The 17,036-nt window shown below is 42.9% G+C and overlaps 2 protein-coding genes across 2 annotated transcripts; one reads left to right on the top strand and one right to left on the bottom strand.

Moving 5' to 3' along the window:
- Positions 1-1,112: 1,112 nt before the first annotated feature.
- On the bottom strand, positions 1,113-10,186 carry LOC110509026 (regulator of G-protein signaling 5). The gene is made up of 5 exons (XM_021589967.2): positions 9,994-10,186; positions 9,312-9,497; positions 3,006-3,067; positions 2,696-2,862; positions 1,113-1,806 (listed from the first exon to the last, which is right to left on the bottom strand). Exons 1-5 carry the CDS (start codon positions 10,035-10,037, stop codon positions 1,645-1,647), a joined length of 621 nt encoding a protein of 206 aa, XP_021445642.2. The 5' UTR covers positions 10,038-10,186; the 3' UTR covers positions 1,113-1,644.
- A 3,226-nt stretch (positions 10,187-13,412) lies between these two features.
- Positions 13,413-16,822, top strand: LOC118944830. Its single transcript, XM_036966337.1, has 3 exons — positions 13,413-13,448; positions 13,769-15,772; positions 16,691-16,822. The coding sequence occupies exons 1-3, from the start codon at positions 13,413-13,415 to the stop codon at positions 16,820-16,822; spliced, it is 2,172 nt and encodes a 723-aa protein (XP_036822232.1).
- The last annotated feature ends 214 nt before the right edge of the window (positions 16,823-17,036 follow it).

Genomic DNA, 17,036 nt, shown 5'->3' with positions numbered 1-17,036 from the left:
TAGCACCTTTCAGTCGGGTGCCTTGCAGTTGCCATACCCAGCGGGGATGCAGCCAGTCAAGATGCTCTCGATGGTGCAGCTGTAGAACTTTTGGAGGAACTTTAAAATTGTACTTGATCCGGGGTGAATTGTGCCAAGGTACCACTTTTTTTTTTGACAAGTTATGTTTTCAAAACTTTAATGTTTACATAAATTCTGATTATTTCCAGAGATCCGAAACATCCTGAAATATATGCAGATATCTTTGTTCGTCAGGATACCATATTTCCCTTGACAGAGTGATACTGAATGTAAACCATTGCTCAATTTACCACACTCTCCCCTGTATGTTTTTCTTTTACTGTGTAAATTGTTCAAAGTAGTCATTGTGCATAGAGTTGTATGATTTGTTAAACTTTGAAATCAATGGTTTTTAGTTTGGCATACAATTGAAAGTGAAAAATCGGAGTCTCCGTGACCGTGGAATTGCCCACAGTGCACCCATAATGCACCATTTCAAATTGACCAGAAAATTGTCTTGATGGGTCCTTCTACCGAATGGTCTGATGACAATAGTTCCACTTTTTAATTTCACTTAAGAGTTTGACACAATAAGTAGTGACAAAATGTCCACATCTTGATGGAAATTAGGTTGGACTATTTTGAGTCGGGATGACGTCTGAAATAAATCATTGAACCAAGGCACAGAGAGTAGCCAGAAACATCAATACACCTCACTGAACAGAGTGCAGCGTCAGCCCCCCCCCCCCCCCCCCCCCCCCACACACACACACAAAAATACCTTATGTGACATGAACAAGTGGTCAAGAGTATAACATTTGTAAAACACCTTCAAATCCCTAATCTGACACAAAGGTTGTTCCTTTGCAATGCTTCAGTCTGGGTACTGACTGTACTCATTTATTATTTATCATTACAGGCAAGAGCAGCTGAACAAGGTGCAATTTTCTCAGTCCTGTTTCTTTAGCTGACCTAAATTCAACCAAAGTATAACAGTTTTGCTTCAGCTTGAAAGCCCCATTCGAGACGCCAGGCCTATTTTCAAAGCCATGACGATAAGAGTTACGAACATGAGGTCCAACAGTGAAATAAATGATACAGATTGGTAAAAGTTACGTAGCTTGACATGTTTTTTTTTATTATTGCAGATTGAATGAATAGAATGAATGAATGAAAACACTTTCTATTTTCAGAGGTGTGTCCTGCATGTCAGGTAAAGCTCTGATGTCCTCACTATATCATCTGTTGGTGGTGTGCATAGCTAGTTATGTGAATAGTGGTTAACTTGTGTTGTCACTGCATTGTCTCCCCATCCTTCCTCAAACCACACACACACTCTTCGTCATATTTCTGAAGTATTCATTTATACATTGCAGTGCTAAAATTAAGACTTAAAAAAAAAGTGTAATATTTATTTCCTTTAGATACTGTATCAGTTGAATAATGGTTCAGGTAAATAGGTGCTGGTGTGTAATTTATATATCAGATTCCAAAAAATGACTAACAGACCAATCAATAAATCAGTCATTTACCCAACGAACCCTCCAATCAGTCCGATGACATGATTGATAAATCAAGTCAATCAATCAATCCACCAACCAATCAGTCTGATGGCACGACTCTAGCCAATCAGTGTTTGAATTTCTACTTTATAATCTCCTGGTATTGGTTGGATTTGAGGAACCTCCTGTACGAATCTTTCTCCATGAGGGCGAAGACCTGTCTCTGGGCTAGGTCAAAGGTCATAGGAGTCAGTCGGCCCAAGTTCCTTACTGTTACGTCCTTGGTGATGTGGTCAATGTTCACCTGTTGGAGGCAGAGAGTCAGCTGAGCATTAGAATCAAATGACTTGAGGGAGAGTGCCTTTATAATGAGAAGGTGCATGTTTCAATGTATCCTGTTGTTACAGAGCTTGGGTGTATGTGACGTGTATTTGGTATGTTAGATCAATAAGGATGAGACAAAATATAGGTAAATTGACCACAGTAAAGATAATCTACCTTTTCTAGATGTAGTATATAGCATGAATTGTTTAAGAAATTGCACTGTAATGAATATTACATGAAAATGTATACTAAAGTAATGTATCGTGTCAATCATCATATCGTAACTTTCCTACAGTAAGACTACCTAATCTTACCATTGGACTATCATTGACTGATTACTATGGTAATACCTCTCAAAAACAAACACAGTATTTGTGTAATGTTTGTACAGTCTAGGACCACTGTACTTCGTATAACCTCACGCAGTGGGCCAGGTGTGTAATACTATAGGTAATGTGTGTAAATACTAATTCCCTGGTCTGGCACATCAATAGACGCTTTGAAGCTTTTCGTCTCTGTTCTTTACTCAGCAAACACACGTCCTATTCATAAAACGACCCAGTAAAAGCCAATTCCTACCGAAACAAGACTGGAACGTGTTCAGTGACCAATATTAACAGAGTTTCAAAACTAAAGTCCTCATCTAATTTGGTGAATTGCGCTCGAGGATTGACATCATGCCCATTGTCATTTCATCCCTATGTCAATGTATCAGATGCAGGGTTGTGTTCATTAGGGCACACAACAGAAAACTTAAAACGAGCGCTTCTTATTGGACAAGTCCAGATAGTCCCTCCCTACTTCAGTCTTTATTCTTCAGTTTGGTGCCTATCGAACACAACCCTGGAAAACGGAGAATTAGAACAAACCTCCCACTGGGCCCCGGTCTGTATAAACTCCTTATAAATCCTCTTAGCCTTGGCTGCCATTTTGCTTGTTTCTCTGGTCCTCTTGTAGTCCTCACAGGCTACCCAGAACTCAATGTTCTCCTCGCTGAACTCTGACCTCAGGAAGCCCCTGAAAGTAGCCAGGCCATCTGTTAGGGAGAGGAAGAGGAATACAGTAAGTTATCTGATTTGAAGTTTACCAAAGTAGAGTCAATGATTGACTGCAACATAGTCTCATTAGAATATGTCAAAATACTGATATTTAACCATTTGTATAAGTGCTGAAACTTACAGTTGTTGGTCAGTACATTGTCCAGGGCCTTCCCCCACTGTGATGCTTCCGCTCTTGATGGTCTTGAAAGAGACATATTTTATTATAATGTGTTAAATGATGAAGGATGTCCACAAAATAGAGATGTGTTTTTATGTTAGCATGTCTTGTTTTACCAGGTAAGTTGACTGAGAACACATTCTCATTTACAGCAACCATCTGGGGAATAGTTACGTGTGTGGGTGTGTATGTTGAACTATATGGCTGCGTTTACATAGGAAGCCCAGTCATGATATTTCTTCCACAAATTGGTCTTTTGACCAATCACATCAGATCTTTTCCAGAGCAGCTGAATTTCTAAAGAATTCAGCTCCTTTTGTGTACAATTATTTGTGTTGCACCCTTTAAATGACTCAGGCAAATCCTGTCCATCCTCATTTCTGGCACCTTAAATTAAGGCTTGGTTGAAAGCAAAATGTATTTTTTATTAGCTTATTTTTCTGTCATATACGTTGTTAAAGAGACAGTCTACAGTTTCCAAAGTAATGTATCACAATGGAAAATGTGCTTTTTCACAATGTAGAAACATAACACTGTAGAACATGAACTTGTAAATATAATGACAGGTATTTCATTCAACATTTGAGCTTTTACAATAATAATTGTCTCTCTAGGGTTGGGTCGTGTGGCTAAATTATTTCACATAATTGTTGAAACTGCCTTGTCCCGTTTACGATATTACAATATCAAAGAAATTACTGCAAACAACAAACACTGTATTTTTCCACTCCGACATCATTGCACACGTCATCGAACAGCAGAATACGTAAGGCAGAATTTTTTACCATGCTTACCGCACTCCTCTCTTCCATTTCTCCTCCGTTACATCAACAAAACAAAAACAATAACAAAGGCACTGGGGCGAACAGGCGCTGTTTCCCAAAATGCGGATTAGATCTTAATGCCGTGAATTGCAATAACAATTACAGAAGACTTCTATGACAAACATAATATTCTGTTCCAGTTACAATCTCCACTGATGTGCGCTCAAAGTGCATCTCTTTAGTTTGACTCAAAATGTACCAATCTTTGCAAATGTAACAGTATTACTATCACCATGAAGATGTACAATTGCCATTTGGCAAATCGGACCATAATTATATCCTCCTTAGCAGATGCTACGTACAGGACTGTTTTGCACAGACTGGAATTTGTTCCGGGACTCTTCCGATGGCATTGAGGAGTACACCACATCACATATTGCACACAATAAGTGCGTCGATGACGTCGTCCCCACAGTGACTGTACGTACATACCCAAACCAGAAGCCATGGATTGCAGGCAACATACGCACTGAGCTAAAGGCTAGAGCTGCCGCTTTCAAGGAGCGGGACTCTAATCCAGAAGCTTCTAAGAAATCCCGCTATGCCCTCCTACGAACCATCAAACAGGCAAAGCGTAAATACAGGACTAAGATCGAATTGTAATACACTGGCTCTGACGCTCGTCGGATGTGGCAGAGCCTGCAAACCATTACGGACTACAAAGGGAAGCACACCCGAGAGCTGCCCAGTGACACGAGCCTACCAAACGAGCTAAACTACTTCTAAGCTCGCTTCGAGGCAAATAACACTGATACATGCATGAGAACACCAACTGTTCCGGAAGACTGTGTGATCACGCTATCCGCAGCCGATGTAAGACCTTTAAACAGGTTAACATTCACAAGGCCGCAGGGCCAGACAGATTACCAGGACATGTACTGTGCGCATGCGCTGACCAACTGGCAAGTGTCCTCACTGACATTTTCATCCTCTCTGTCTGTAATACCAACCTGTTTTAAGCAGACCACCATAGTCCCTGTGCCCAAGAACACTAAGGTAACCTGCCTAAATGACTACCGACCGTAGCACTCACGTCTGTAGCCATGAAGTGCTTTGAAAGGCTGGTCATTGGCTCACATCAACACCTTATCCTAGAAACCCTAGAACCACTCCAATTTGCAAACCGCCCCAACAGATCCACAGATTATGCAATCTATATTGCACTCCACAATGCCCTTTCCCACTTGGACAAAAGGACCACCTATGTGAGAATGCTATTCATTGACTACAGCTCAGCGTTCAACACCATAGTGCCCTCAAAGCTCACCAAAAGCTAAGGACCCTGGGACTAAACAGCTCCCTTTGAAAATGGATCCTGGACTTCCTGACGGGCCACCCCCAGGTGATCAGGCCACACTGATCCTCAACACAGGGGCCCCTCAGGGGTGCATGCTCAGTCCCTTCCTGTACTCCCTGTTCACTCATGACTGCACAGTCAGGCACGACCCCGACACCATCATTAAGTTTGCCGATGACACAACAGTGGTAGGCCTGATCAACGACGAGACAGCCTATAGGGAGGAGGTCAGAGACCTGGCCGTGTGGTGCCAGGACAACAACCTCTCCCTCAATATGATCAAGACAAAGGAGATGATTGTGGAATACAGGAAAAAGAGGTCCCCATTCTCATCGACGGGGCTGTAGTGGAGCAGGTTGAGAGCTTCAAGTTCCTTGGTGTCCACATCACCAACAAACTAACATGGTCCAAGCACACCAAGACAGTTGTGAAAAGGGCACAACAAAAACTATTCCTCTTCAGGAGACTGAAAAGATTTGGCATGGGTCCTCAGATCCTCAAAAGGTTCTACAGCTGCACCATTGAGAGCTTGTTGCATCTCTACCTGGTATGGCAACTGCTCGGCCTCCGATCGCAAGACACTGCAGAGGGTAGTGCGTACGGCCCAGCCAAGCTTCCCGACATCCAGGATCCAGCCATAAGACTCCTGAACATCTAATCAAATGGCTACCCAGACTATTTTCCTTCTCCCCCGCCCCCCTTTTACACCGCTGCTACTCTCTGTTGTTATCATCTGTGCATAGTCACTCTAATAACTCTACCTACATGTACATATTACCTCAACTAACCGGCTCCCCCGCACATTGACTCTGTACCGGTACCCCCCCTGTGTATAGTCTTGTAAAATAACAATAGCAGCTGCTCTTAAATTACTTGTTACTTTTACTCCTTATTCTTACTCATATATGTTTTAAACTGCATTGTTGGTTAGGGGCTCATAAGTAAGCATTTCACTGTAAGGTTGTACCTGTTGTATTCGGCACATGTGACTAATCAAATTTGATTTGAAGTAATAACCATTTTTCTTCTTGAACTTCACGGTGAACTTGTTCTTCTTGACTTGTCTTGTATTTTTCTGATAATCAAGTTTTCCCCCTGCATTTTAACAGACAATGCTTGTTCCACAAGCTACACCTGTTCTGGTTTCCTGGTGATCTTGATCATCCTCTCATTCTATATTTTCAGCTTGACCTTCATCCTAATTATGGACCCTTTCTGGGTCTTGTTCAGGTTCCTCTTCAGTTCCATGACTTCCATCTTGAGTTTACTCTGGTGCCTCGGCTTTGCCTCCAGCTTCTGCTTCTTCAAGATGCTCTCTTACTGCAGGTTGGAAGACATTTGCCTCACGCTCATCTTGGAATCAACAGGCGGTACTGCGCCTCACTTAAACATTCTGAGTATCCATGGGATGAGTCTTCGGCTGTTTATGTCCCACGGATGTTTTCGTCTTCCTCCCTCTTTAAGATTTGTTGTGTTTTGTGTATTTTCTCCATGAGATTGTCATGATGTCATACACTTCTAGCATTGATGTGTCTTCTATTTCTCTGCATATCACGCAAGACTGTGTATTTCCTTCTTCGTCTCTTAGGTAGACCAGATTGATTGTCCAGTTCACATCCTAAGAGAAGGAACAAGTGAGAAAGACTTGTTGAAATGTAGAACAATGTTGAGGTAATCCTTCCAGTTCAGTTTCTGCATTTCTTCCAGTGTCCTTTAAGAGTGTTCTATTGAAGCTATCCACTGAGATTTGACTGTTAATGATATGAGGTTGTTCTTCAGTGAAGGTATCCCACTGTTGCATTCTTCTGAATAGTTCATTTCTCAAACTCCCTCATGATGATATCGGATGGGTGGCCAAAGTGTAGAAGGAAGTCATCGAAGACCTTGCGTGCTGCAGTCTTGTTCGGACTTGTTTTGTGTAGCGTAAGCCTGTGAAGTGCTATTCAACACCATTGTGGATTCTTTCCATATGAAGGTAGTTGATTGACTTTCTCTCTCCTTCATGCAAATTTCCACAGACCAGAGAAGATGCTAGCTAGCTAGCTTGTTAGCATCTCTTTCTCCCAGGATTGTCATCTTTTCTTCCAGCTGCAAAATTCTCTCCTAGATTCTCTGTTCCCGTTCTGACTTGTTTCAAACCGGGCGGAAAAATACATTTTGTGTTGCACCTTTGAAATGACTCAGGAAAACTTTAATAAGGCTTGGTTCAATACAAAATATAATGTTTAGTACTTTTTGATCATAGCATTATTAATTGCTCTCTTCTCAAGTTGTAACTCTACATGACTGATGTTCCCAAAGAGACTGTGTACAATTTACAAAGTAATGTATATCAAAATAAAGTGTGCTTTTTCTGAATGACTATCAATATCAATCAACATTTGAACTTTTAGAATAACAAGTGAACTCTCTAGGCAAAACATATTTGTTTCTAGGGTGTTCAACACCCTTGCCCACCAAAATATTTACAGCAGTATGTGGACACCCCTTCAAATTAGTGGATTTGGCTATTTCAGCCACACCCATTGCTGACAGGTGTATAAAATCGAGGAGACCGCCATGCAATCTCCATAGACAAACATTGGCCGTAGAATGGCCATACTGAAGAGTTGAGTGACTTTCAACGTGGCACCGTCATAGGATGCCACCTTTCCAACAAGCCGGAAACATGAAAAACAGCCCCAGACCATTATTCCTCCTCCACCAAATGTTACAGTTGGCACTACGCTCCAGAGTCCATGGGCGGCAAGCTGTTCATTGGGAGCGAAGAAGAACTATTTGCTCCCGACGAACAGTTCTTGTGCTGACGTTGGTTCCAAAGGCAGTTTGGAACCCGATAGTGAGTGCTGCAACTGAGGACAGACGATTGTTACGCGCTGTGCTCTTTAGCACTCTGTGGTGCCTTTTTGTGTGCTTGTGTGGCTTACCACTCTGCAACTGAGCCATTGTTGCATCTAGACTTTTCCACTTCACAATAACAGCACTTACAGTTGACGGGGGCAGCTGTAGCAGGGCCGAAATTTGACAAATTGACTTGTTGGAAAGTTGGCACCCTATAAAAGTGCCACGTTGAAAAGTCTACTGCCAATGTCTGTCTATGGAGATTGCATGGCTGTGTTCTCAATTTTATACACCTGTCAGCAACGAGTGTGGCTGAAATAGCCGAATTCAATCATTTGAAGGGGTGTCCACATACTTTTGTGTATATATATACTGTATACACATCATGTTGGCAAAAACATTTTAAGCTTCAATATCAGAATAACAATCTGGAAAGTGAAGATGTCAAAGAACATCAAAAAGTAAACATTTCTGGAAACACCTTGCTGTTTTGGGTCGCATTTGCTATCAAAGAGTGGTGCGGTTGCTAACTAATTGTAAGTCAGTGAATTGCTTTGCTCCACAGCCAAAATACTTTTCCCAGACGTCTCATCCTGAATTGAATTTCGCTGCTCTATCAATCGCTCCATACATCATTGTGGAGAAGAGAAGTTAGTGGGCATGACGTTTGGCCAGAGGGATGTGGATGGGTAGACAGGCAAAAGATGCTTAGCTAGCCACCTAAAGTTATTTACAATTAATTACCAACGTTTTCTACACTCTTTCGCTAGCTATCGTAAAGCTGTCGTCCTGTCTCCAAATATGAGGAGGTGTCTCCAGTTGTGTTTACATTTTATCATTGTGACCAGGGGTCAAAGTTAGCTGGTACGGAGTCCCAGAAAAAGAAATAGTGGGGGTACGTCACACCGGTAAAACATGAGCCTATCAGAATAAATACAATTATTGCAAAAAAAGATGGCAAAAAAATTAATCACACCATTTATCATTTCTGTTTTCCAGAGGCATGAAAAAATAGCAAATAGACTTAGAAATGTTGCTCCAAAATGCGGTGTGGTTCAATTTTGAACAGTGACATTTTGCATAAGGCAGAGATGACTGGCTGAAATGGCGGGTGCACAGTGCACTGTTTGGAATTATTTTAGAGTGGACAAAAGTGTGCAGTTAAATGCTGACCACAGCAATCAGGTAAAATAACAACCTAATGTTTATATGTATGCAGTACAATTAGTCCACTGTATGTAAGAAATATAGGCAAGACAGATTTGGGACACGGCCAATGACTTATTCTGAACGCTTTTCCATTACCTGTCATACTTCGGAGGCGTCTCCAGACATCTCTCAGGTTTCTGTGGAAGAGGGATGGCATTCTCAGGTTTCTTCTGAAAGGGGATTACGTTCTCAGGTTTCTTCTGAAAGGGGATGACGTTCTCAGTGTGTTCATGGTCTGGCCTCTGGAGCAGGGTACCAAACTTCACCTTGATATGTTTAGCCCTAGAAGAAGACGGAGAATGTGACAATCTGGCATACCATCCACTCAAAGATTAATTTATCGTCTGACGTTTTGAATCAGAATCACTCAGATCTGTCTCAGTAAGTAGATTCTCAACATTTCTTTTAATTCTAAAAAGTGAATAGGGAACATTTGAAAAGAACACACATACTGTACATTTACAGAAAAAACATTAGGAGTCAGGAGAACAAGTGTTAAACCACAAGTGTAAAAGAACAACTAAACAACTAAACAGGGTTTAAGTGTTAAACTGTTGGCATGATTATTAAAGACCCTGATAGAGCACCATGTAAAGCACACGCACTGCAGAGAGGTAAAAACCTACATAGAAGTAACAAATCATCAATCAAACAGAGCCCTAAGATTAAACTGTTGTATCGGAAAGAGATGGAGTATGTATTTACATAGCCTACAAGGTGAACATTCATTCAGAATATATACTATTTGGACAGAATGCTCATATAGAACTGTACTCACCTCTCAAGACATGTTTGCTGTAAGACTGCAAACCCTTTACACATTCTCTAAGCCTAAACACTATTAGTTTGTATGTAGAATCACTCTGTGAAAAGGTCTGTCCTCAAGTTCTGCTGTCGCCTACAAGAATGTAATGCTATATAGAGACAGCTTACTGGCCAAGGGCCTAAAGAAGAGGAGACGGGCCAGCCAATCACACAGTGTGTTGGAAGTCCATCTGAAGGTTCACAGAGTTAGAGAGAAAAGACATCTGTGTGGCTCATGTTGACATCACATTAGTTATATCCCAAAGGACATTAACCCATGAAGGGGGTCATTCACCCTCTGGGATCTGGCCACGCAATATGTCACAAAATCCTTTAAAAACATAACTTGCTCTGATTTAGTGTTGTACGTTATATTAAAACACGTTAACTATGACATGTTCACAAAGATATTTCATTTTCATGTCCACCCTTATCATAAAACCAAAAACTGCCTGATATATTTTAACTGAATTTAACCCCTCCTTCAATGCTACAGCCAACCCTTCCATCAATGTTACAGCCAACCCTTCCCTCACTGCTACAGCCAACCCTTCCCTCACTGCTACAGCCAACCCTTCCCTCAATGCTACAGCCAACCCTTCCTTCACTGCTACAGCCAACCCTTCCCTCAATGCTAAAGGAACCTTTCCTTCAATGCTACAGCCAACCCTTCCCTCAATGCTACAGCCAACCCTTCCCTCAATGCTAAAGGAACCTTTCCTTCAATGCTACAGCCAACCCTTCCCTCAATGCTACAGCCAACCCTTCCCTCAATGCTAAAGGAACCTTTCCTTCAATGCTACAGCCAACCCTTCCCTCACTGCTACAGCCAACCCTTCCCTCAATGCTACAGCCAACCCTTCCTTCACTGCTACAGCCAGCCCTTCCCTCAATGCTACAGCCAACCCTTCCTTCACTGTTACAGCCAACCCTTCCCTCACTGCTACAGCCAACCCTTCCCTCACTGCTACAGCCAACCCTTCCCTCAATGCTACAGCCAACCCTTCCCTCAATGCTAAAGGAACCTTTCCTTCAATGCTACAGCCAACCCTTCCCTCACTGCTACAGCCAACCCTTCCCTCAATGCTACAGCCAACCCTTCCTTCACTGCTACAGCCAACCCTTCCCTCAATGCTAAAGGAACCTTTCCTTCACTGCTACAGCCAACCCTTCCCTCAATGCTACAGCCAACCCTTAATGTCACGTGAGCACAGTGAAAGAACCGTGAAATGCCTTTATTGCAAGCTCTAACCCCAACAACGCAGTAATCAATATCAATGTAGCACTAAAAACAAGGTAGAACAAAAATAAGAATAGGAAATAAAAGAACACAAGAAAGTAAGAAGTTATATACAAAGTCAGTTCCAATACCATATGTACAATGAGGTAGATATGTAACAAGGGTAAGTTGACTAGGCATCAGGATATAATGATAAACAGAGTAGCATAGGATGATTGTATGTGGGTGTGTAGAGTAAGTATACATGTGTGTGTGTGTTGGAGTGACAGTGTGTGTGAGTGTGCATAAATGTAATCCATCAAATAAAATAAACCATGAACACTCAATGACAAATATACTATTTCTAGAGTTTGAATACACATTTATAATGTGATAAGAACTCATTGCAAACCTCTGGGGCTGTAATTTAACAATTTGAGTAAATTATCTTTCATATGATTATTTGAAGTATATTATGAGTATTATTCCAGGAACCAGGAAGTCAATTTAAGGGGGGGGGGAGGGGGGGGGGGAGGGGGGGCGGCGGGGGGGGGGGGGGGGGGGGGGGGGGGGGGGGGAGAGAGCAATCACCCTCCAAATGTAAATGTCATACTGTGAGTAATGTGAAACATAATTACAATCAGACGCCAGAGCAGAGGCAACCAGCGCTACATATTCAGTAATGAGGCAAACATTAAACATAGATTTTCCCTTTTGATAAGGATTGTTTATAGCAAAACACAGACTTTTCTTACAATCGGCTTGGTTCCCCTAGTAACCTGGTTACCATGATGGGTCTGTGTTTTGAACAGCTCTTCCCACATCAAATACATCATTTTTTTTCTGAAAGGGAAGGGTGAAATCATGAAGCACCACTTGTAAGCCAGCTATGTCTTAAACATGTCCAGTGTGTATGATTTGTACTGATCAAAGCCCTTACTGTAATGGGCTTGTTACTGTTTTGTTCCATGTACCTGCTTCAGATTTACTGGCAACTCCTCAAAGTCCACAATGCTGTAACACTTTAGTATAAAGGACCGTTATAAAACCTTTATAAGGCTTTAATAGATTGTGTGTTCACCATTTATTAATCATTACTCCCACATTTATAAACCGTTTACTAATCATTAGAAAAAAGTATTTTTGAAGTCCCTAATCTCAAGTGATCGCTATCTATATACACTTTATAAATGTTATGAGTGACCAGTGTAATTTCTCACAAAAAGATGGGCATGCCATTGGTAGACATTCCATCTGTACTTGGTAAAAGAATACGCACATAACACGGGATGTTTAAGGATCTATCTGTCTGTCTGTCTGTGGATTTGAAACCATTTCACCAAATAAAATCTAAGTCAATGTTCCAACACAGATTTGGGTTTTTCTTAAAATAAATCCAAATCAAATCCAATCCAATTGGTCCGCTGTGTCTCAGTGAATTGGTCTAACGTTGGATGGTTTTCATGAGTAAGCCTTTATTTTGAAATCTCAGAAATCACAGTCTTGGCAGCTGATCTCTCTGTGGTTTATTTATTTCTCACAGGTCCCCAAACGGATGTTTTCTCCCACGACGCCAGATTTACTGGCAACTCCTCAAAGTCCACAATGCGGTAACCCTTTAGTATAAAGGACAAGAAAACAACATGATAAGAAGAAGAATGTGAGATAGAATGGAGATGGTCCATTTTAATGCTAAGTAATGTTTATCAGGGAATCAGATCTATACGATTCTGTACAGGGAACTCGTGTTTTCTTGACCAGGAAAAACTCCTAACCCCGTAGCCCGAGGACTCTCTATAAACCTCCAACATGGGCCCAGAGTTTTACTTGGTCCGGTCACGTGGTCAGGGAATCACTCCTGGCCCTACCTTGTTTAGTAAACAATTTCAAATTCGACCATGAATCCTTCACATCATGAGGCTATTCACATCTTAGTGCCGAGAATGGTGCTAACGTGGAAAACCAATCCCAGAATAAAACTGGGATGAAAAACGTGATTAGTCACTCATTTAGAAACGGAGCATAAACGGTTTGCGTAGTTGCAGTAAACTAGTATTGAAAAGTGCATTTTCTTTCCATCCATCTCACCACAATGAGGCAGAGAGTTAGAGTAGGCTACTCAAAAGGAATGACTATTATTACTGTATTACTGTTACCCTGGAAAGACATAGCTGATGTCTCTCCAGAGTAGTGGTAATGAGTTTAACACTGTAAGAGGGAGGGTCTTCCAGTAGCTGAAATCAGTTAATATTCCCTTGGGGATGGCGTAGTGAGTGATAAATCCTCTTGGTCACAATAAGAGGGAAACTAAGGGCAGTGTTTGATAAATGGTGGTCTGAGACCCACAAGTGAGTCACGGCTACTTCCTTCTTCTGGTCTGTGTCTGACTAAGGACAATTAGGTTAGACATGTGGTTTAGATTATCTGCTGAATTGGTCGAAGGTCATTAGAATGGCCCTCAGTCTAGGTGGATCTTCGTGGAAATACATTGGGGGAACTTTCTAGTAGGGTATTTTTTTGTATTTATTAGGATCTTCAATTAGCTGCTGCCGGGCAGCGGCAACTCTTCCTGGTGTCCAAACAGGAAACAACAGAAATAAAATACATCAAAATAAATGGACATGACAATTTAGCCACTCAGCAAGCGCTCCCATCCAGAGCTACCCACAACGAGAGCATTCATCAGCAAGCGCTCCCATCCAGAGCTACCCACAACGAGAGCATTCATCAGCAAGCGCTCCCATCCAGAGCTACCCACAACGAGAGCATTCATCAGCAAGCGCTCCCATCCAGAGCTACCCACAACGAGAGCATTCATCAGCAAGCGCTCCCATCCAGAGCTACCCACAACGAGAGCATTCATCAGCAAGCGCTCCCATCCAGAGCTACCCACAACGAGAGCATTCATCAGCAAGCGCTCCCATCCAGAGCTACCCACAACGAGAGCATTCATCAGCAAGCGCTCCCATCCAGAGCTACCCACAACGAGAGCATTCATCAGCAAGCGCTCCCATCCAGAGCTACCCACAACGAGAGCATTCATCAGCAAGCGCTCCCATCCAGAGCTACCCACAACGAGAGCATTCATCAGCAAGCGCTCCCATCCAGAGCTACCCACAACGAGAGCATTCATCAGCAAGCGCTCCCATCCAGAGCTACCCACAACGAGAGCATTCATCAGCAAGCGCTCCCATCCAGAGCTACCCACAACGAGAGCATTCATCAGCAAGCGCTCCCATCCAGAGCTACCCACAACGAGAGCATTCATCAGCAAGCGCTCCCATCCAGAGCTACCCACAACGAGAGCATTCATCAGCAAGCGCTCCCATCCAGAGCTACCCACAACGAGAGCATTCATCAGCAAGCGCTCCCATCCAGAGCTACCCACAACGAGAGCATTCATCAGCAAGCGCTCCCATCCAGAGCTACCCACAACGAGAGCATTCATCAGCAAGCGCTCCCATCCAGAGCTACCCACAACGAGAGCATTCATCAGCAAGCGCTCCCATCCAGAGCTACCCACAACGAGAGCATTCATCAGCAAGCGCTCCCATCCAGAGCTACCCACAACGAGAGCATTCATCAGCAAGCGCTCCCATCCAGAGCTACCCACAACGAGAGCATTCATCAGCAAGCGCTCCCATCCAGAGCTACCCACAACGAGAGCATTCATCAGCAAGCGCTCCCATCCAGAGCTACCCACAACGAGAGCATTCATCAGCAAGCGCTCCCATCCAGAGCTACCCACAACGAGAGCATTCATCAGCAAGCGCTCCCATCCAGAGCTACCCACAACGAGAGCATTCATCAGCAAGCGCTCCCATCCAGAGCTACCCACAACGAGAGCATTCATCAGCAAGCGCTCCCATCCAGAGCTACCCACAACGAGAGCATTCATCAGCAAGCGCTCCCATCCAGAGCTACCCACAACGAGAGCATTCATCAGCAAGCGCTCCCATCCAGAGCTACTCACAACGAGAGCATTCATCAGCAAGCGCTCCCATCCAGAGCTACCCACAACGAGAGCATTCATCAGCAAGCGCTCCCATCCAGAGCTACCCACAACGAGAGCATTCATCAGCAAGCGCTCCCATCCAGAGCTACCCACAACGAGAGCATTCATCAGCAAGCGCTCCCATCCAGAGCTACCCACAACGAGAGCATTCATCAGCAAGCGCTCCCATCCAGAGCTACCCACAACGAGAGCATTCATCAGCAAGCGCTCCCATCCAGAGCTACCCACAACGAGAGCATTCATCAGCAAGCGCTCCCATCCAGAGCTACCCACAACGAGAGCATTCATCAGCAAGCGCTCCCATCCAGAGCTACCCACAACGAGAGCATTCATCAGCAAGCGCTCCCATCCAGAGCTACCCACAACGAGAGCATTCATCACCAAGCGCTCCCATCCAGAGCTACCCACAACGAGAGCATTCATCAGCAAGCGCTCCCATCCAGAGCTACCCACAACGAGAGCATTCATCTGGAGATAGCCATGCTAGACAACCACATATTAAAGTTGTATCCTAACCATGTATCCCATACATAATACTAGGGCTGGTCGATATGGCAAAATGTAATATCACGGGATTTAAAACAAATTGGATGGTATGACAGTATTTAATGTTTTTTAATAATAAAAGTGCTACATGTGCTTTATGAGTAGTGCGTGACCCTACGGTGACAACACATACATTCTAAGTGATTTCAATGGGGCAACCCTCCAATTTCTGCACTTCCTGCACTTGTTTGAGATCATTTCCACACTTCCATGGATGCACCATATAAGCCAAACAATCTAGGCCTTATTTTTTTAACTAAATGTTGCAATTGTGATTTGACTTGCAATTTAGAGCAAAACACTTGGGTGAACTGTCCGAATCATGGAAATAGAATGACTATTCTAATTCTATTGTTAGAATATAATAGTGGGCACTTTGAATACAGTGTTGTTTGACATGACAACGAATGATAATGCCAGGGAGGAGTTATTGTGACAGGGTAGGAACCAGTGTTGATCAGTGTTTCCTAGGGGACCCTATAATCTTTGCGTACATTCAATTTTTTAGCTACTTCATGTAGATAACATATTCATGCGTCGTGTATGCCTCTTTGATTTAGAAGATACTGTTGCACAAACAACATGCTGATTTAGGTCTACACCATCACTGGTATTATCAGGCTGTATAAGCTAATTACGTTTGCTCTGACTCAGTTACAGAGCAAACTAACTAGCAATTAGCATTAGCGGTAACACGATTTAGGCCCAACTAGCATTAGCGGTAACACGATTTAGGCCCAACTTGCTAAGCAAAGACAATCTAGGTGTTTGCAGATGTAAGAAACACAAACTACTAATAGTGAAATTCTAGAACGCTTGTGGATCTATATTAACAAGCAAAAAGAGCATTGTTGTCATCAACTGTGTTCCATGTGCTGCACGACCATGCAGAATGAACGCAAGAGTCTCGGGGTCGAGGAACAACAAGTGCACTCCATGAGTAACAGCGGGCGCTGCAAGGTTTGTGTAGAAAGTCGCATGGAGACAGAGATAAGAGAGAGCGGAAAGAGAGGACACAAGTAGCAAAGTAAACTATAAAAATGGACGTTGCACACGATGTATCACATTCAACAAACCAAACACCGTTATAGAAAAACTCAAACCAGTCCGTGCATCAATACCGGTATATTGTAAAATACAGGTATACTGCTCAGCCCTACACAATACAATACCAAACATAAAATACAGGTATACTGCTCAGCCCTACATAATACAATACCAAACATAAAATACAGGT

Source organism: Oncorhynchus mykiss, chromosome 28 (genome assembly GCF_013265735.2).
Source record: "Oncorhynchus mykiss isolate Arlee chromosome 28, USDA_OmykA_1.1, whole genome shotgun sequence".
NCBI classification, from domain to species: Eukaryota; Metazoa; Chordata; class Actinopteri; order Salmoniformes; family Salmonidae; genus Oncorhynchus; species Oncorhynchus mykiss.
This window is presented reverse-complemented; position numbering and strand designations above follow the sequence as displayed.